The sequence below is a fragment of the Pseudorca crassidens genome, chromosome 2 (genome assembly GCF_039906515.1).
Source record: "Pseudorca crassidens isolate mPseCra1 chromosome 2, mPseCra1.hap1, whole genome shotgun sequence".
NCBI classification, from domain to species: domain Eukaryota; kingdom Metazoa; phylum Chordata; class Mammalia; order Artiodactyla; family Delphinidae; genus Pseudorca; species Pseudorca crassidens.
Genome location: NC_090297.1, coordinates 180,126,972 through 180,148,852, shown reverse-complemented (window position 1 = coordinate 180,148,852; position 21,881 = coordinate 180,126,972). Strand labels below are relative to the sequence as shown.

Here is a 21,881-nt window from a genome sequence, read left to right as displayed (position 1 = left end):
GCGATGACAAATTTTATCCTCAAACCAATCCTGAATTTTTATAGAACTCTGATAGAATTGGAATTAATTGGGGGGAGCGAGGGGATAGCATAGGGAAAATTAGCAGGTAGATCAGAGTATCTCCTTTCTCAGACACAATAAGGTGATGGGAAGAAGAAAGTGGGTGGTTATTTCCTTTCCAATACTTCCCTCTGTCTCACTATACATCCCTAGGTATCTAATCTGGCAGTTTTTGCAGTGGTATCTAATTAAAGGTCATGGCTCAGGATAGAAGACTTTGCACATCACAGTTCTTTCAGTGATGTGAAATATTTTGCACCTATTTTTCTAGATTGATACATGGATGAAGTTTCCAGTTGGGTTCAATATTTATATTTATCACTTGAAGTTTTGTTTCACTTTGTTTTTCCATACCTTGCCTTGAAAATCAATTTTAACCTGCAGGCAGGTTTAAATATCTTTAGGTCATTCTTGCAAGCTGGTGTTGACCAAACATGTTGATTATAAGCATTTTTTAAAAAAAGTTTCTTCTTTCTTATTCTGCTAAAAGATTTGTACTGCTCGAAGAACTCTGGAGAATAATATTAATATATGCTCAAGTGAAAAGAGGATTCGGGTATAACTACATGACTTTTGTGTGTACCACCAGAAGCATGGATTTAACATCAGCTCAGATTGGGAGAAGATTCCAGGAGAAAAAATCAGAAATTTAGGTCTTGGTTATGCCAAGTTGGAGACATCCACTAGAGATCCTGGTAGAAAAGTTGAGTAGGCAGTTGAATTTGAATGTATGAGTTTAGGAGAGAGGAGGGGGTGGGATATATAAATTTGGCAAACTTGGGCATAGAGATTCATTACTCTTTGAGTATAGCTGCAAAAGGATGGATTTTAAGGACAGAAGGGAATGAATGAGCCAAGGATACCCAGGAGGAGTAAACTGTAAGGTGGAAGAAAACCAAGAGAATAGAGTGAAGAAAGGGATTCAAGGATGAGGAAGTGATCGACTATGCCCAATGCTGATAGAATAGGTTAGATGACCTGATTTCTGCATCGTGCCACGTAGAGGTCACCGGTGACCTTGATGATTGCAATTTGGTGGAGAAGTGGAATAGGCTTAAGAAAGAAGAAGAGGTGAGGAATTGAAGCCAATGATTTTAGGTTTATTGTTTGTAAATGTTATGGGCTGAATTGTGCCCTACAACATTCCTTATGTTGAAGCCCTAATCCTCAGTACTTCAGAACGTGACTGTATTTGGAGACAGGGCCTTTAAAGGGGTAATTAAGTTAAAATGAGGCCATCAGGATGGGCCCTAATCCAGTCTGACTGGTGTCCTTGTAAAAAGGGGAAATTTGCTCACACAGAGGCAGCACGGATGCTTGAACTCAGAGGGAAGATCCCGTGAGGACACAGTCAGAAGGTGCCCTCTGCCAGCCAAGGAGAAAGGCCTCAGGAGAAATCAACCTGCTGGCACCTTGATCTTAGACTTCCAGCCTCCAGAACTATGAGAAAATAAATTTCTGTTGTTTAAGTCACCCAAGTATTTTGTAATGGCAGCTCTAGAAAATGAATACAGCAAGTCTCAGTGTCTCTTTATTTCTTTCAGTACGGATCAATGCATGGCCAAGACGGCTAAGTGCATTCACATCCTCTTCTGCTATAAGAGATTTTCCTTAGTTCATGCACTGATGATGTACATTGCCTTTTCAATAACCCTGGTTCTTTCTAGGGGATTTCTGTGGGAGATTTCTTTGCCAGGTCTCCTGTCTGTCAGAATAGAAACTCCATATCATCAAAAATTGGCAGAAAGCACCAGGGTGAACAGCAGATTTAATGCTAACTTATATCTCTGGTTTCTTAATTTCTTGTCTTTTCTGGCTTCTAAGGATTTCCCTTACTTTCCTACTAACTAAGATATACACGTTAAAAAAGTGGTGTGGTGTGTGTGTGCGTGTGCATTTAATAATTTATTTAGCTTCTCAAGGTATTTCATTTGGGAAGAGTTTATGGAATATGTTTTACCATATTGTCAGAAGCAAAATCCTGAGTTACTTTGAAGTCTTTTTTTGTGATAAAGCAGTTTGCTGTTATCTATACGTTGCCAATGTAATCACAATCAGTTGCTTGCTTTTTGATCAAGTTGAGTTACCATTAAACTCATAGACAATCTATCTAAAGTAATTTCCAGTGTCTCTTATCGGATTCTCTGGAAGCAGAGAAGATAAGAGTTTGGTAAGAGTTTGATAAGAACAAACTCTTGATAAGAGTTTGGGTTGTGAAAGGTGTGATCTCAGGTAGGCTGGCTCATTGCAACCGAGGCAGAGCCTGTAGCAGCTTAGAGCTAGCAATTATCCAGCTATCATTGAAGGAGAGTGGTCTGGGTGCCAAAATTCCATGTCTACCAAATTCAGTTATATGGTACTTAATCATGGTACAGTCTTAGGAATAATATTTATTTACTAAACTAAAATAGTTGAAGGTGAAATTGTTAGGCAGTATTTCTTGTGTAAATAAAATTTAATCCAATAAATTCCAAAAATGTCTATCAGCTATGGTTGTATATTTTATAATCCGTTTTACTATATTTTGTAATCAGAAAAAAAAATACAATAACTTAAAAAATAAAAAGTAAATTTGGGGTGGAGATGGTCAAAGTACAGACCTCCAGCTATAAAATAAATGTCCTGGGCATGTAATGTACAACATGGTGACTGTAGTTTAAAATACTGTATAGCATATTTGAAAGTTGCTAAGATAGTAGATCTTAAAAAAAGTTGCTAAGATAGTAGATCTTAAAATTTCTCATCACAGTTTACTCCTCCTGGGTATCCTTAGCTCATTCATTCCCTTCTGTCCTTAAAAGCCATCCTTTATCTCAGTAAAAAATAGCAAAAAGAAAAGTAAATTTGATTTATATACCACGATGTTTCTTTCTTGGTTAAAGCTCATATATCATCAGGCTTAGGCGTATGGGAGTTAGACTGCCTGGTTGTGAATGCTAGGTCCACCATGTAGGATTTGTGTGATTTTGGGCAAATGCCTCTGTCTCCTAATCTGTAAAATGGAAATAGTAATAGTACCATTAAGGGTATGTCTTGAGAATTAAATGAGGTAATACATCTGTATGTTCAGTGGAGTGCTTGGGTATTTTCAATAAGTAGCTCCTCCATGGTACTGTCACTGTTTATTAACACATTTCTTGGCTTCTATTCAAGTTCTTTTAATTATCTGGCTTCTTCTCTACCTCTCTGCTTTCCCATATTGCTATTACCTGATACACTTCCTGTGCTCAAGCCATTTTAACTTCTTTTAATTCCATAAGTGTACTATACTTTTTCTCACATTTTTTTTCCCTTTGTACCTGCCATTTCTTCTACTTTTTTTTTTTTTTTTTTTTTGCGGTACACGGGCCTCTCACTGTTGTGGCCTCTCCCATTGCGGAGCACAGGCTCCGGACGCGCAGGCTCAGCGGCCATGGCTCACGGGTGCAGCCGCTCCGCGGCATGTGGGATCCTCCCGGACCAGGGCACGAACCCATGTCCCCTGCATCGGCAGGCGGACTCTCAACCACTGCACCACCAGGGGAGCCCTCACCATTATTTTTTAATAAGAGTTTAAAAGTTTCCTTAATCTATGTAAAGGTGATTTAATCCATATGGTGTGAGATAGGAGTCCAATTTCACTTTTTTTTCCTATTTGGATAACTGTTTAAAAAATCAATTTATTGAAAGTTCCTCTTTTTACTATTGACCTGTCATACTCTTTTTGTTACATAATAATATTCAATATATGCATGAGTCAATTTCTTGACTGTTTTATTCCACGAATCAATTTTTCTTTCTCGGTGTCATACTTATAATCTTTTAATTACTGTAGGATCATAAGTCTTGATATCAGGTAGGGAAAATATCTACTCTTTATTCTTCTTCACAAATGTCTTATTTAGTTTAATCTTTCACCCTCTATAGAATCAGCTTATCAAGTTCCACAACATTGCCCATGTGATTTTGATTGGAATTTTATAGAACCTTTGGTTTATTTTATAATATAAATACCAAATTGTTTTCCAAAGCATTTGGGACAACTTAAATTATGCTGGTAATTAATAAGAAGCCCTTATTAGAGGAGGAACTGTTAGAGTACAATTTTCAAAAGGTTAAAAGATCATGTCCCTCATCCAAATACGAAATGAAAACTTGTCAAAACTTATATTCAACTCATTGATTAAGGAGGGAAACAGTACTAATTTAAAACTGGTAGAGTATTGAAGAAGCTAGGTATTTCCAGGCAATGTCAAAATAAGGTGGTTGGGTTAGCAGCCCCACCTCCAGAAGTCCTACGGGTCCATGTGCATTAACCTTTGGAGCTTTCTCTTTTGTTGGGTGGAGATTCTTTGCATGTCTACTTGACACAACTTTGCTTACTAAGGTCTGTTCCTCCATGGTGGTAAAAATGCACAGAAAATACAAAGTCAGCATTTTATTAAAAGGACATCTAGTAATCTCTTTTGCTTACTTCCAACTTTTGGATAATTTTCCTGACAAAACTGACAGCAAATGTTTCTGTAGTGTAACAGTTTCATGTTTTAACTATCATTTTCTACCTTCTTGGACAGTTTGGGAAAAAAGTATTGGGAAAGTACTCTGAGAGAAACTTATTTGACTGTTAAAATAAGATGATAACCAGATTTTTAGATTACTGCTATGTTGTTTGTCATATACATAGGTTTAAATTGATTTGACATTTAGATTTTATGTTATTTAGTAAAAATATAGACAATATATTTATTATTTATTAGAAAAGTACATGATTTTTTTCTTATTTTTTCATAATAAACCAACAAAACCTAAAAATCCATTTATGTATGTAAGAGAATTGTGAAAAAATGGTGCACTGTTAACATAGAGGAATATATAGAAGAATACCATGCAGTGTTAAAAATGACAATCTAGGCCTGCATCTTCTATGATTGAGTAAAAATAATTACGTTATAAATCAGCAGATGTAGGATAATTTCCTTTATACTGTTGTTTAAATAATTGACATGTCACCAGATGCTTGTAAATGAAGCAAAACTAAGTTTATTTAAACTCCCTGAAGTTAGTGAGTAAGCATTAGCAATGCTTCAGAAGATGATGTTAGAAGTGAGATATTTATTAGGCTTTGGAATAAGGGCTCAAGTGGTGTAAGAGGGATCTTTCATGGTGAAAAAGGATAAGTCACTTAGCATTGGCGGACACAGCAAAGTGAGGGTTTTGAACTCTTAATGAGTAATAAGTAAAAAGACAATGCAAGTCTTAATGTCTTATAAATAAGTGATGTGTTTGCCTAGGTAAATGGACTGTTGTCCCCAATAAATTGATCTGTAGGAGTTTTCTGGGGTAAACTGAAGTTATTTATTGCCTTATATCCTCATTTTTCCTAAGCAAATATCTTGGAGGAATCAACTACATCAAATTGGCATCAGTGATCCACAGTTTTTGTTTTTCCCTTTATAAGTGTTTATTCTAGGAATATTTTTAAGCTACCAACATACCAGAAAAAAGTTATTTGCCATTGTCCAGTTGTTTGTCTCACGTAGAAAGTATCTTCTTTAATTTTCATAATCTGTTAATGGAAATAATATCCACATTTTACAGAGAATAAATGTTAGGAAATCTGATAATCAGATGCATATCATCTGATTCCAAAGTCTGTGCTCTTATCCCTCTTAGCTGTTATACTTCACTACAAAATAAACAAATAAATGAACATACCAACAAACTATTGTGGAAAAAAATTCAGTTTCTCTAGAAAACCCATTAGATTTATTGTAATATTTATTGAGTGAAATTCTATTTGTGACTGTTTCCCCCTCTTTCTCCAAATTGTGGGACCATGTCTTTAACTGTATTCAACCCAGTATGATTTATCTATTAAAATCATATATGTTACTTAAGTAAGAATATTAAGTAATAAAATAAATCCTAAAGAAATGTGTGTCCCCAGTGAGCTGTGCCTATTACTGATCTATGACTTTTGAGGTGCAGAATGGGAGAGGGCTTGCAGAACTGATTTAAAATCTTATGACATTGGTGCAAAGAATTCAATAAAACTAAAAGGTGCTTCTTTCATTGCATATGGAAGTCTTTGTGTAATTTCCAGTTTCATACTAACAACTAGCATCTGTTGATCATGCCCTGACTATTTGACACCCAATAGCTTCCTCCCCCAAAACACACACATTTCTTCCCAAACTGGGCTTTGCTATTTAATCATGCCGCCCATTCCTAGCAATCCTGGGCTGTGGGAGCATTGTTATATTTTTCCTTCAAGGCTTTAAAATGACTGGTGCAAGAGTCCAATCTGAGTTAGAAATTACATGGTGTCTTCTATCCTCTTCTTATCTTATATGCATACAGAAAAAGCAAAGAGGGTTTACATGTTGTAGTTGTTATGAGTTTTGATTGGGAGGCCGTTAGGCTTGTGGTGAGGCCATGCTACCTGTAGTCGTTATTATGTAAGTTTATCCGCCTTCCTGTGGCTAACAGCTTTATACTTTACGAACGTATGTTTACATTTATGCATGTTCATATATTTGTGTATATATATATATCTTTATACCCTGTATGAGTATGTATATATACCTACTTGATCCAGACCTGCCCGCCACCATGCAGTTGGGCCAAGGTATGAAGAAGCAAAACCTTTTTGCAATTTAAGGGTGAAAAAAGTGTATCTTTATACCTAAATAAAGCTAAATACTTATTCTAGCTTTCTTTATGTTTTGCTTCCTGTGCATAGGCTTAAGTTAAATTGGGATTGCTTAAATTTAATTATTTTTAGAAAAATGGGGAAGTACAGAGAGTAGGTCCTGAAAATGAACATTGACATGAGGACATGAGTTTTCAAACTGAAGAGAGACTTGAATAAAAAAGTACTCCTGGGTGGACTTGTAAATTGTTTTCCCATGGAAACCACAAATCTGTTATTTCCAGCTACCAGCAAGCTGTGATTACCAAGGAGTGACAAAAGCATAAATGCTATTATTGAGGGGTATCAGCATTATCCAGAATGAAAGAAAATTGATGAGTGATTAGCACCCCAGGTTCTTTCCTCATTACCATTACATCTATCTATCTATCTATTTATCTATCGTCACTATATAAAAATATATATCTATTTAAACATATATATATGTACATGTACTATATATAAACATATATCTATTTAAACACATATATATGTGTATATATATATATGTGTATATATATATACATATGCATATAATAATAGCTGGTTTCCCTTTCTGAAAATGACATTATTTAAAATTTTATTTTTAAGATGCAGAGAATGCTATTGAAAGTCTCCAGAATTAATCTCTGCCTCCTTATAAGATGTTACCAACTAAAAGAGGTGGGAAAGTTAGGCTTGCATAATTATGAAAAGAATAAGATGGGCAAAAAGATGTTGGGAAATGCTTTAGGAAGGACTCCAAAGTATTTAAAGTGAGGTTATTTTTTGTGTATGTAGTAAAGATTGGAAGCCAGGTAGAAGGCCTTTGGAAGCACTTGAGCATGAACTGGTGAAACTAATTTTTTTAAATGAGAAATTAATGGTAGGCTTATTTTTTAATTTATTGTTTTACAAGGTTCCACTTGAATGGTAGCTCTGTTAAATAATTTAGTTACCTGAAGTTAAGAGTGAATATTTGGAAATGGACAGGAACCTGGTTTAGAGTCAATAATCAAAGGGCAGTATTAAACAAACACTTCTCAGTGCCCCTGTGTGGGTTTGGTGTTTGCAGTCCTCTTTTGTAAGACTTTGCAGGTGACCTAGAACTCTCCTAATAATGAAGAACTAACTTGATGAGGAGGCAGGAAGCAAGAAGTAGTAACAGAAGGACCAGTGTCCCAATTCTGTCTCAGTACTAGCTATAAATTTGGGCAAGTCGCTAAAATTATTTGAATTGAAGTTTTTTCTCTATAAAATAAAGTTGATGGTGGCCTTACCCAAGTCATAGCAACACTGTAAAAATTAAATCAATCAACAGTAGTGGATTTTTTTCTAAATGTTCATTAAATCATGGGGAGATGGTGCAAATAAACAAACACATCCAAATTAATAAAACTGAAAAAAAAAAAAAAAAACGCTGCAGGGAATGATCATTAATCACAAGGTAGACCAAGTTGGAATAAGAGCTTACGAGGATTCAGCTCACCACAAACCCAAGTTTTGCATCCTCAAAATAGTTATAACCTAAGGAAAGGAAGATGACTTTATCTATTCCACTACACTATCGACTCAGAGTCCTTAAGGTTTGTACCAAAGAAAGAACTGGGGACCTTCATTCAGGCATTGAACAGGAATAGGTCCCTAATAGGTCTCAAGTAACTTAAGAGATACTTAAGACATAAACATGAACAATATGGTCCCAACCCTCATGGAGCTTACAATCTAATGGACTTACTTCATATGACTAAGAAGCGCTACCGTCACCATCACAGAGAATGATTGGAAGGGAAGAACAACAGTTAGACCAGAAAGTCCAGGTAGATATTGCCTTGTTTGAATGCGTGTAGTAATAGAAAAACTGGTACCTGGACTCCATGACCAATATCACAGGATCAGAGGAAAGCAGGAAGGGAAAAGCACCAAGTGGACACAGAGGAAGAATTTTCCTTTGGTAATGATCTGTATGTAGCATAATTTCCAAAAGAGAATATCTGCAAAACTTTGGCATCCTAAACAGAGTCCAAGGCATTATTAGAGCAAAAAAAAAAAAGTGTTTCTGAAAGAATGGTGCACTGACAACCTGGGTCAGAATTATTTTTGGTATTTTAAAGAAAGTAAACAAGAATTTTAAGACTGAAACAAGGAAATTGCCTTTTAACAAGATCCTGCGTAATTTTTATGCTAAATTCAAGTAACCAGAGCAATGGAAAATGGGAAAAAAATAAAACATTTAAATCAGTATTAAGGCAGTTGATATTGTTAAGACAAATTGATGATGGTTATACAAAAAAATCTCTATATACTTAAAATTGTTCCAGAGAATAAAATATCTGGAGAGTTTTTCAGTCTGTATTTGAAGATATTAGAATAATCTAAAGGTAATAGCACATCAATCTTAGTTATGAGCATAGAAGAAAATCTCCTAAAATATAGGAAAATGAATCCAGCAGTAAATTACATGAATAGTTCACTATTACAAAAACAACTTATTCCACAACTGAAAAAAATAATTGCCTAATAGAAAAACTATTAAAATAGTTTACCAAATCAATAAATCAAGAGAAAAACAAAAATGTACCATCAACTAATAGATTCAAGACAGGTTTTTTTTAACATCAACATTCATTCATTCCTGTTATGAGTTTTAGTAAAACATAAGTATTTATTGCAATCTCATAGTCAACAATATAATTACTGCTACAGCACTAGAAGCCTTCTAAGAATGCACACCATGGTTATTTGATTATTTTTTTTTCATCAAAAGGTTCTAGTCAACGTAATAAGACAAGAACAATAAAATGGGAATACAAATATTGGAGATTTCCAGATGACATGATTGCCTAGAAAACTCAGAAAATAAACCTGAAAAATATCACTGCCTATGAGAGAGTTCAACATGGTAGTCAGTTACAGTATCAAAAACAAAAGTTAAAGGTTGGAACAAAACACTTTTAGAATAGCAAGCAATATAATAGGATCTGCCCAAATAAAACATTGTTGACCAACATAAAAATAATGTTATTAACCAATGGTAACATATGTCAGTAAGAACAGATATGGCCTAATAAGGATTGCAACTCCACTTTATTTTTTATTAAATACACCCATTTCCACTATTATATTAGGATAAATGTGACAAAATGATCTTAATTTTATTTTGAGTATAAACATGTGGAAAAATCACATTTTAAGGATTGATGAGGGCAGATTTGCCCTGGTGTATTGTTCAAAACCATATAGTTTGAGTCCACTAAAATGACCTCCTGGATGGAGGTAAGTTCAGATAAAGTTAGATGGGAGGAGGCAGGCCATAAAAGAGGAAGGAAGGAAGGAAGAGAAGAAGGAAAGAGGGAGAGCAGAAGAGAGGAAGGAAGGAAGGAGGGAAGAAAAGGAGGAAGGAAGGAAGGAAAAGCACATTTAAATCTGGAAAGGGAAATACTAGGAGGATGTTGAAAATCAACTAAAATCATGAAAAAAATGGGGAAAGATAAAAAGTAAACTCTGTCCTAAATCTCTGAGTACTAGAGAACTTTATGGTGCTGGAGAGTTCCTGAAAGTGTACAGTACACTAAGTGGCGTTGATTCCCAAAGAGTTGCCGTTGGATCAAATAAAAGAAAAATCCACTCCATATTATAAATAGTAAACCCAAAGGACATTTTTTTGTACCTGTTAGAAGACATGGGTCAAAAAGCATTTTGTTTGTTTTTTGTTTGTTTTTTTTCATTTTAGCTTTGAAAAGCATTTGTATAAATTTATGCTTTAATATCATCCATGGTCCTCAGTGATATTGACTTGGAGAGATCGCTAGATTAATTAAGAGTTTTGGGCTTCCCTGGTGGCCCAGTGGTTAAGAATCCGCCTGCCAATACAGGGGACAAGGGTTCAAGCCCTAGTCCGGGAAGATCCCACATGCAGTGGGGCAACTAAGCCCGTGCACCACAACTACCGAACCTGTGCTCTAGAGACCGTAAGTCACAACTGCTGAGCCCATGTGCCACAACTACTGAGCCCACGTGCCTAGAGCCCGTGCTCCGCAAAAAGAGAAGCCGCCACAATGAGAAGCCCATGCACCACAATGAAGATTAGCCCCTGCTCGCCGCAAGTAGAGAAAGCCAGCATGCAGCAACAAAGATCCAACACAGCCAAAAATATAAAATAAAATAACATAAATTAATTAAAAAAAGAAAGAATTTTACTTCACACGATATTATACTTAAAATGGAATTTCGAAGTCATTTAATGAGAGACCTCACACCATGCAAAATTGTTTTTACCTCAGGAAAAAAATCCAGTCACTTGCAAGCTCTTATCTAGTCTTTGGCACATTTATATGGATTGGCGAGCTCTCCACTTTATAATGATGGCCATTTCAAAATCGGGTAATATCATTCATAATCTCATATTTTTCTATAATTAATCCTATACAATAGAGCATCATATTATGAATCATCTCATTTTAGTAGTGATGGTCACTTCAGTATTTAAAGACAGCCATTTTGTTAGTGCATATTCTTCATATTTAGGTTAAACACTTCCAGTTCCTTAAACTTGTCATCCAATGAAATACTTTCCAGATCCCTCATTTTTTGCTTCAGGCTTTAGATGATCTCATTTTAGTTGAAAAATGCACCTCTATTATATACCCAGTACTGCACTCCTGATATTAACTGAAGAATGGACTCATATTTTTATAAATTGGATAATTCTAGGAAGCAAATCTACATGGCCTTTGCTTTATTACTTGTGTATTAGCCATATGTCCTCTCAAATTTGCTTTTGTATCCATAGCAAATATGAACTAATTTAGATTGATATCAGTGTTACAGTTGCTTTATTTAAAATAAAGTCCTTTTCATTTGATAAACAAGGGAAATAGAGCCAATCATGGCTTTCCAAGATACTAGTGGAGTTGTGGGACTGCATGTGTGTACATGTACTTTTATAGCATGTGAGTGTGAAGGTTTGCATATATGTGAAGTGGTATGTGCGTGCACACAGGCATGCATATAGAGGTGTTCTGCTAGAAGATATTGTTTTTTCATGGCTTCTTGCTAAAGAAATTAACAAGTAAAGAGAATCATGATTTATGTGTTGATTTTTGTGATTTTACATATAAAGTAAAAAAGAGGACAGTAAGTGAAAAAATGATGCAAAGAAGAGAAAAAATGTTTATGGGTGAGGATATTTTCTTTAGGAATAAGAGAAAAAGAGCAATTCAAGTCTTCTGGAAGGTGTAACAGATAAAACTTGTTTTGCAATTGATAACAAAAGCCCTTTTGTTTTTATGGCCTAAGAGATATTGCTTTTAAAACATTCATAGATCTTCTTGCACATGCAGCTTAGAATTTAGGAGTGAAATATTTCTGTAGTACATGTCAATTATTTTTTCTCCAGTTTTATCTCTTTTGTGTACTCCTGCAAAACAAAAAACAAACAAAAAACTATCTCATTTATATAGATTACCTTATCAAAATTCTGTCACATAAGGAAAAATGAAATTATGTCTTTGTTGTTTGTGTAAGCATTAAAATATTTTCTTAATTTTTTTAGAATCCTAGCCTATAATAAATATGTTTGAGACTATTTAACTAAGAAAATTTCAGATGATGATTATTCACAAGTTACCATGCACTGAACACAATGTTTCTTTTCACTCAGTATTTTGAAAATATTATTTAAGCCCTATCACATAAGAGAAGTTTGCTAGAATTTAGGGAGAAAGCAAATGCATTTATTAGAACGCTATTATGTTTTAGAGTGTTGGTATCAGTTTATAGTAGATTAAATGTAGAATATTCAGTCCCTTAACTGATTTGTCTGGTTTGTAACTTCTCTATGGTGACTTTAACATGCCACTTGCACTACCACTCCTTTGTTGATCCATATATATTTTAATATGAGCTAGATAAATAAAAAGGTAAAGTGTTCCATACGTGGTGTCCCAAATAGTCTCAAATAGTCTCAAGATAAAGTGAAGACTTGCTAGAAATAGATTTTCAGGCCCAGTCCCTTAAGTTTCAGATACAGTAGATCTGGAGTGATTAGTTCAACCTGAATTTCTTAAGCATGCAGTTGATTCTGATGACAGGGAAAAGAATTAGGAAAACGCTCATGAAAAATTATTCCAAAAACACATATGAAAGACTTTTGCATTATTGCTGTTTGGAATCACCCATACCACTCATCATATCCACTGATACAAATAATGAAATCAACTACATATGATATTTGAACTGACTATATCTTTAAAATTGGAAAGTAACTGCTTCTCTCAAAAATAAAAAATTAGCATTTTACTCAATTCTCCTTTTCTGTGGTGGGGATTCACTCAAAGTATACAATGTATCACATCAAATAATTTATTTTTATTTTCTTATATATTAGTCTTTAGATTAATTATGTTTTTATTTTTTGTTTGCAGGGTGCAAGTTGAATTTTATATGAATGAAAACACATTTAAAGAGAGACTAAAGTTATTTTTTATCAAAAACCAGAGATCAAGTAAGTCTTTAATTTTATTCCCCTGTGTATATATTTGTATATATGTTTACCTTAAAAAATTCCAGCTTTGCAATCCTTTTGCAAAATATCTTTTATAGAGAGAAGTAAAATTGATAGTCTTATCTGCTGGGCATTAAAATTTAGAAAACAATAGATGTTACATCTGGTGGTGTCAAGTCAAGGTTTCTTGACTATTTTACTTCTTGAAATCCCACATCAGTAAGTAGACTTCTGAGTGGACCATTTGGATTGCTAGGAACATTGAGGAAAATCATTTAAGTGAGGGTTCCCCATATTTTAACTGTGAGGGATACCAAAACTTGTTTTGAGAAGACTCTGGTGATTCCAAGTGACCATAATGGGGAATAATTTTCTGGTTTAGTGATTTAGTAGGGAAGAGTTTCCCCATCACACCTAATAACAAGAAACATGTAGGCTGTTCCGAAAGGTACAGATTACTAGCATCCTCCCCTGGAGATTTAAAATCAGAAAGTATAGAGCTAAGCTCAGCATATAACATCTCAGTGATCCTTATCATCAAAAAACCTTGGGAAACATTGGAACTTCAAGGAGGCATGAAATCAGCATAGTCACTGACCTCCTAAGCCTGTTCAGGCTTGAAGTGCCAGTCATACTTGCCTCCCCCTAGTACCATGTACTTTGAAAAAGCCGTAAATAATGAACCAATATGCAGTTTTTTCATGTGATTGTTGCTTAAGATGTCAAGAAGCATTGAGAGGTCTACATTAGACTGGTGTAGACTTTGCTCTTTTTGAATTTTGACCTCCTGGGGTGGTCTAAAGTAAGTTGTGCTTCTTTAGAGTTCATAGAGAGAAACTTGAGTTATGAGCAGTTACCCAAATACTGACTACAGGGAATATTTCAGTCTGTAAGGCACACAGGTTAGAGAATCTTAATGGCTGGTTAGTTTTAGGATTAGGCTAATAATAACTAATGCTTCTCTAATCCAGTTGTTTTGAATTCCCAAGGTGGAATCCCACCAATAGATGTTACCTGGAGAGGCCACATCATTTGCATAGAAGGTTTCCTTTATTTTAAAAATTTTACTAAAAATTTTCTTTCTCCAGGCCAGAAGGAATAGATGTATTATTTGAATACTTTAACAACAGCCAGCTTTGACTAAGCTGTCATTTGAAGAGATCCGTTCTATAAAACCAGGGCAATTTCATTAACAGTTTAGAAGACTTTATAAAGAAGCTAAACCATAAGTACCTAGCATTTTAGTAGGAAAACCCAGGAAAAATTGCACAATTAATAAGCATTAACCTTTTACTGTTAAGAAATATTACCTCAGGTACACTCACTTATAGCAGAGTAAAAACAAAATGGCATTTTATTTCCAGATTTTATTGAGAATTAATTATAGGAAGACCTCAAAATTTTATTCACAGTCTGAATCAGTTACCACCTGATAATGGCAGGAAAGGTAATGCTTCTATTAATCAGACTTTAAACATGTTTTGCTTAATATTAATTACTCTTCTTCATCATCAAGTATTATAGGCTGCATAACTGTGAGCGACACAGTTTCAAAGATACATACATGGCAGTCTTAATTCCCACAAATTTTTTTTTAAGATTTCATTGGTATTTAAACCTAAAGTAAAAAGTTGGTGGAGTCTCAAAAATGTGTCTGCGTGTGTGTGTGTGTGTGTGTGCTTGTGTATTTCCCAGCATATGCTATTAGGATTTCTCTATAATTATATAATTACTAATTAAATGTATAATACATAATTATTTACATGATTATAATTTCTCTACAATCAAACCTACAAGGTGCTCAGAAGATACAAGATTTATAACTTACCCTGTGAATTTGTAAGCAGCTAGATTTTCTGGCTAGTTAAAATTTATTCCAAAATTCATGGATCTATAAAATGCTTAAACTTCTAAGCATATCTGAACCAATCTTGATCGGACATGATTTTTGTGGCTTCTGAATGCTCAAATGTAGATTTACTCTTAGTGTATAATATTCAGTCATTTGCGGTTCATACATTCTGTCATTCTCATTTTTTGTTTCAATATTTAGCCACCTAGAACTTCAGAGTGGGTAAGCAATTATGGTATTGTAGATTCTAAACACAATTTGAGTGCTGTACTTAAAGCTGATATTTTTGACAATTCTTTTTAATCTTTTGTGGACTGAGTTCAAATGAAAATCCAATTTTTGTTGTTTGTTTAAAGGTCTAAGAATACGTCTGTTCAATTTTTCTCTCAAATTATTAAGCTGCTTTTTGTACATAATCCGAGTGCTACTAGAAAACCCTTCACAAGGAAATGAATGGTAAGGTATCTCTGTCTGATTTTCTACAATATTCTTTTGATTAGTTTAAATTGTATTATAAGTTTTGAGGTAAAACTGGTAAAAATAACATTATATTAGTTTCAGGTGTACAACGTAATAATTTGATCTTTGTGTACACGAGAAAGCGATCACCACCATAAGTCTAGTTACCATACGTCACCATACAATCCATCCCCTTTACCCATTTTACCCCATTCTCTTCCTTTTCCTCTGATAACCAGCAATCAATGAGTTTTGTTTTGTTAGCATGTTTTGTTTTTTTTATGTTCTACATATAAGTGAAATCATATGGTATTTGTCTTTCTCTCTCTGACTTATTTTACTTAGCATAATGCCCTCTAGGTCCAACCATGTTGTCACAAATGTCAAGATTTCCTTCTTTTTATGGCTGAATAACACATTTCATTGTGGGTGTGTATATATACATACACACCACATCTTCTTTATTCATATATCCATCAATAAACACTTAGGTTGTTTCCATATCTTAGCTATTGTAAACACTACTGCAATGAACATAGGGGTGTGTGGTTATCTTTTTGAATTAGTGTTTTGGGGGATTTTTAGGGGATAAATACCCAGAAGTAGAATAGCTGGATTATATGGTAGTTTTATTTTTAATTTTTTGAGGAACCACCATACTGTTTTCCATAGTGGTTGCACCAACTTACATTCTCACCAATAGTGTAAGAGGATTTCCTTTTCTCTGAAACCTCTTCAACATTTTTTATTTCTTTTCTTTTTAATAATGGCCATTCTAACAGGTGGGAGGTGATATCTCATTGTGATTTTGATTTGCATTTTCCTAATAATTAGTAATGTTGAGAACATTTTCATGTACCAGTTGGACATCTGTATGTCTTCTTTGGAAAAATGTCTATCTGGATCCTATGACCATTTTTATTCCAATTTTTTTTTTTTTTTTTTTTTTTTTGCTGTTGAGTTGAATGAGTTCTTTAATATTTGGGGTATTAACTCCTTATCAGATATATGATTTGCAAATATTTTTCCCATTTTAGGTTGCCTTTTCATTTTATTGATGGTATCCTTTCCTGTGCAGAAGCTTTTTAGTTTGAAATAGTCCCACTTTTTAATTTTTGCTTTTGTTGCCTTTGCTTTTGGTGTCAGATTCAAAAAATCATCACCAAGGCCTAGGTCAAGGGACTTACCACCTATGTTTTCTGCTAGGAGTCTTAAGGTTTCAGGTCTTACATTCAAGTCTTTAATCCATTTTGGATTAATTTTTATGTATTGTGTAAGAGAGTGGTCTACTTTCATTTTTTATGTGTGTCCTGTTTCCTGAACACAGTTTATTGAAGAGATTGTCTTTTACCCATTGTATATTCATGGCTCCTTTGTCATTAATTAATTGACCATATATGTGTGCATTTATTTCTGGGCTCTATATTCTGTTTCATTGATCTGTGTATCTTTTTTATGCCAATACCATGCTATTTTGGTTACTATAGCTTTGTAGTATAGTTTGAAATCAAGGAGCATGATTCCTCCAGGTTTGTTCTTCTTTCTCAAGATGCTCGGCTATTCAGAGTCTTTTGTAGTTCCATAGAAATGTGTAAATTGGTTGTTTTAGTACTGTGAAAAATGTCATTGGAATTTTGATAGAGATTGAATTGAATCTGTAGATCACTTTGGGTAGTATGGACATTTAAACAATATTAATTCTTCCACTCCATGAGTACAGAATAGCTTTCCATTTCTTTGTGTCTTATTCAATACCTTTTATCAATGTCTTAGAGCTTTCAGTGTACAGGTCTTTCACTTCCTTGGCTAAATTTACTTCTAGGTATTTTACTCTTTCTGATGCAATTGTAAATGGGGTTGTTTTCTTAATTTCTCTTTTTGGTATTTCATTATAATTTATAGAAATGCACAGATTTCTGTACAGTCATTCTAGGTATCCAAAGGGAGTTGCTGCCAGGACCCCTGCACAGATACCAAAATCCATGGATGCTCAAGTCCCTTTTAGGAAATGGCATAGTATTTGCGTATAACCCATGAACATCCTTCCATATACTTTATATCATCTCTAAATTGCTTACAATACTGAATATAGTATAAATGCTATGTAAATAGCTGCCAGCATGTGGCAAATTCAAGTTTTGATTTTTGGAAATTTCTGGATTTTTTTCCAAATACTTTTTATTTATTTATTTATTTTTTTGCGGTATGTGGGCCTCTCACTGTTGTGGCCTCTCCCGTTGCGGAGCACAGGCTCCGGACGCACAGGCTCAGCAGCCATGGCTCACGGGCCCAGCTGCTCCACGGCATGTGGGATCTTCCCAGACCGGGGCATGAACCCGCGTCCCCTGCATCGGCAGGCGGACTCTCAACCACTGCACCACCAGGGAAGCCCCTCAAATACTTTTGATCCATGGTTGATTGAATCAACAGATGTAAAACCCATGGATAAGGAGGGTTGACTGTACATTGATTTTCTATCCTGCAACTTTGCTGAATTCATTTATTAGTTCTAATATTTTTTTTGTGTAGTTTTTAGGGTTTGCTATATGTAGTCTTATGTCATCTGCAAATAATTCCAGTTTTACTTCTTTCTTTCCAATTTGGATGATTTTGTTTCTTTTCCTTGCCTAACTGCTGTGCCTAGGACTTCCAATACTATGTTTATAAAAGAGGCAAGAGTAGGCATCCTTGTCTTGTTCCTGATCTTAGAGGGAAAGCTTTCAAATTTTCATTGAGTATGTTGTTAGCTGTAGGTTGGTGTATATGACCTTCATGATGTTGAGGTACATTCCTTCTATACCTACTTAGTTGAGAGTTTTTAATCATAAGTGGATGTTGAATCAAAATTAAACAATGCCTTTTTTGCATCTATTGAGATGATTATATAATTTTCATCTATTTTGTTAATGCGGTTAATGTTTTTTTTAAACATCTTTATTGAAGTGTAATTGCTTTACAATGGTGTGTTAGTTTCTGCTGTATAACAAAGTGAATCAGCTATACGTATACATATATCTCCAAATCCCCTCAACTTGCATCTCCCTCCCACCCTTCCTATCCCACCCCTCAAGGTGGATACAAAGCACCGAGCTGATCTCCCTCTGCGATGCAGCTGCTTCCCACTAGCTAGCTATTTTACATTTAGTAGTGTATATATGTCCATGCCACTCTCTCACTTCGTCCCAGCTTACCCTTCCCCCTCCCCGTGTCCTCAAGTCCATTCTCTACATCTGCATCTTTATTCCTGTCCTGCCCCTATGTTCTTCATAACGTTTTTTTTTTTTTTTTAGATTCCATATATACATGTGTTAGCTTAAGGTATTTGTTTTTTCTCTTTCCAACTTACTTCACTCTGTATGACAGACTCTAGGTTCATGCACCTCACTACAAATAACTCAATTTTGTTTCCTTTTATGGCTGAGTAATATTCCATTGTATATATGTGCCACATCTTCTTTATCCATTCATCTGTCAATGGATACTTAGGTTGCTTCCATGTCCTGGCTATTGCAAATAGAGCTGCAATGAACATTGAGGTACATGAGTCTTTTTGAATTATAGTTTTCTCAGGGTATATGCCCAGTAGTGGGATTACTGGGTCATATGGTAGTTCTATGTTTAGTTTTTTGAGGAACCTTCATACTGTTCTCCATAGTGGCTGTATCAGTTTACGTTCCCACGAACAGTGCAAGAGTGTTCCCTTTTCTTCACACCCTCTCCAGCATTTACTGTTTGTAGATTTTTTGATGATGGCCATTCTGACTGCTGTGAGGTGATACCTCATGGTAGTTTTGATTTGCATTTCTCTAATGTCAGTGATGTTGAGCATTCTTTCATGTGTTTGTTGGCAATCTGTATATCTTCTTTGGAGAAATATCTGTTTAGGTCTTCTGCCCATTTTTGGATTGTGTTGTTTGTTTTATTGACATTGAGATGCATGAGCTGCCGGTATATTTTGGAGATTAATCCTTTGTCAGTTGTTTCGTCTGCAAATATTATCTCCCATCCTGAGGGTTGCCTTTTCGTCTTCTTTATGGTTTCCTTTGCTGTGCAAAAGCTTTTAAGTTTCATTAGGTCCCATTTGTTTGTTTTTATTTCCAATTCTCTAGGAGGTGGGTCAAAAAGGAGCTTGCTGTGATTTATGTCATACAGTGTTCTTCCTATGTTTACCTCTAAGAGTTTTATAGTGTCTGGCCTTACAATTAGGTCGTTAATCCATTTTGAGTTTATTTTTGTGTATGGTGTTAGGGAGTGTTCTAATTTCATTCTTTACATGTAGCTGTCCAGTTTTCCCAGCACCACTTATTGAAGTGGCTGTCTTTTCTCCATTGTATATTATTGCCTCCTTTATCAAAAATAAGGTGACCATATGTGTGTGGGTTTATCTCTGGGCTTTGTATCCTGTTCCATTGATCTATATTTCTGTTTTTGTGCCAGTACCATACTGTCTTGATTGTTGTCGCTTTGTAGTATAGTCTGAAGTCAAGGAGCCCGATTCTTCCAGCTCCGTTTTTCTTTCTCAAGATTCCTTTGGTTATTCAGGGTCTTTTGTGTTTCCATACAAATTGTGATATTTTCTGTTCTCGTTCTGTGAAAAATGCCATTGGTAGTTTGATATGGATTGCATTGAATCTATAGATTACTTTGGGTAGTGTAGTCATTTACAAAATGTTGATTCTTCCAATCCAAGAACATGGTATATCTCTCCATCTGTTTGTATCATCTTTAATTTCTTTCATCAGTGTCCTATAGTTTTCTGCATACAGGTCTTTTGTCGCCTTAGTTAGTTTTATTCCTGGGTATTTTATTGTTTTTGTTGCAATGGTAAATGTGAGTGTTTCCTTTATTTCTCTTTCAGATTTTTCGTCATTAGTGTATAGGAATGCAAGAAATTTTGTGCATTAATTTTCTATCCTGCTACTTTACCAAATTCATTGATTAGTTCTAGTAGTTTTCTGGTAGCATCTTTAGGATTCTCTCTATATAGTATCATATTATCTGCAAACAGTGACTGCTTTCCTTTTTATTTTCCAATTTCGATTCCTTTTATTTCTTTTTCTGCTCTGATTGCTGTGGCTAATACTTCCAAATCTATGTTGAACAATAGTGGTGAGAGTGGACAACCTTGTCTTTTTCCTGATCTTAGAGGAAATGCTTTCAGTTTTTCACCATGGAGAATGATGTTGGTTATGGGTTTGTCATATATGGCCTTTGTTATGTTGAGGTAAGTTCCCTCTATGCCTACTTTCTTTAGGGTTTTTTTTTTTATCATAAATAGGTGTTGAATTTTGTCAAAAGATTTTTCTGCATCTATTGAGATGATCTTATGGTTTTTCTCCTTTAATTTGTTGCTATGGTTTATCACATTGATTGATTTGCATATATTGAAGAATCCTTGCATTCCTGGGGTAAACCCCACTTGATCATGGTGTATGATCCTTTTAATGTGCTGTTGGATTCTGTTTGTTAGTATTTTGTTGAGGATTTTTGCATCTATGTTCATCAGTGATATCGGCCTGTAGTTTTCTTTCTTTGTGACATCTTTGTCTGGTTTTGGTATTAGGGTAATGGTGGCCTCGTAGAATTAATTTTGGAGTGTTCCTCCTCTGCTATATTTTGGAAGAGTTTGAGAAGGATAGACGTTAGGTATTCTCTAAATATTTGATAGAAATCACCTGTGAAGCCATCTGATCCTGGGCTTTTGTTTGTTGGAAGAGTTTTAATTATAGTTTCAAATTCAGTGCTTGTGATTGGTCTGATTATATTTTCTATTTCTTCCTGATTCAGTCTTGGAAGGTTGTACTCTTCTAAGAATTTTTCCATTTCTTCCAGGTTGTCCATTTTATTGGCATGTAGTTGCTTGTATTAATCGCTCATGAGCCTTTGTATTTCTGCAGGGTCAGTTGTTACTTCTACTTTTTCATTTCTTATTCTGTGGATTTGAGTCTTCTCCCTTTTTTTCTTGGTGAGTCTGGGTAATGCTTTATCAATTTAGTTTATCTTCTCGTAGAACCAGCTTTTAGTTTTATTGATCTTTGCTATCATTTCCTTCATTTCTTTTTTGTTTATTTCTGATCTGATCTTTATGATTTCTTTCCTTCTGCTAACTTTGTGGTTTTTTTGTTCTTTCTCTAATTGCTTTAGGTGTAAGGTTAGGTTGTTTATTTGAGATATTTCTTGTTTCTTAAGGTAGGATTGTATTGCTATAAACTTCCCTATTAGAACTGCTTTTGCTGCATCCCATAGGTTTTGGGTCATTGTGTTTTTATTGTCATTTGTTTCTAGGTATTTTTTGATTTCCTCTGTGATTTCTTCAGTGATATCTTGGTTATTAAGTAGTGTATTGTTTAGCCTCC

The 21,881-nt window shown here is 34.8% G+C and overlaps 1 protein-coding gene across 21 annotated transcripts in view; it reads left to right on the top strand.

The window, feature by feature from the left end:
* The window catches only part of KCNT2 (potassium sodium-activated channel subfamily T member 2), a 372,254-nt gene that overhangs the window by 93,936 nt on the left and 256,437 nt on the right, over positions 1–21,881 (top strand). For 18 of the 21 annotated variants that reach the window (XR_010941497.1, XM_067729796.1, XM_067729784.1 and 15 more), the window contains 2 exons: positions 13,135–13,214; positions 15,423–15,522. Coding sequence is in view for 17 of the 21 variants with exons in the window: in XM_067729796.1 (XP_067585897.1) it covers positions 13,135–13,214; positions 15,423–15,522 (180 nt within the window). In the remaining 4 variants the exon portion in view is untranslated. Of the gene's footprint in view, positions 1–13,134; positions 13,215–15,422; positions 15,523–21,881 lie in introns of those variants that run through there. The other 3 variants (XM_067729802.1, XM_067729803.1, XM_067729801.1) reach the window with 1 other exon arrangement.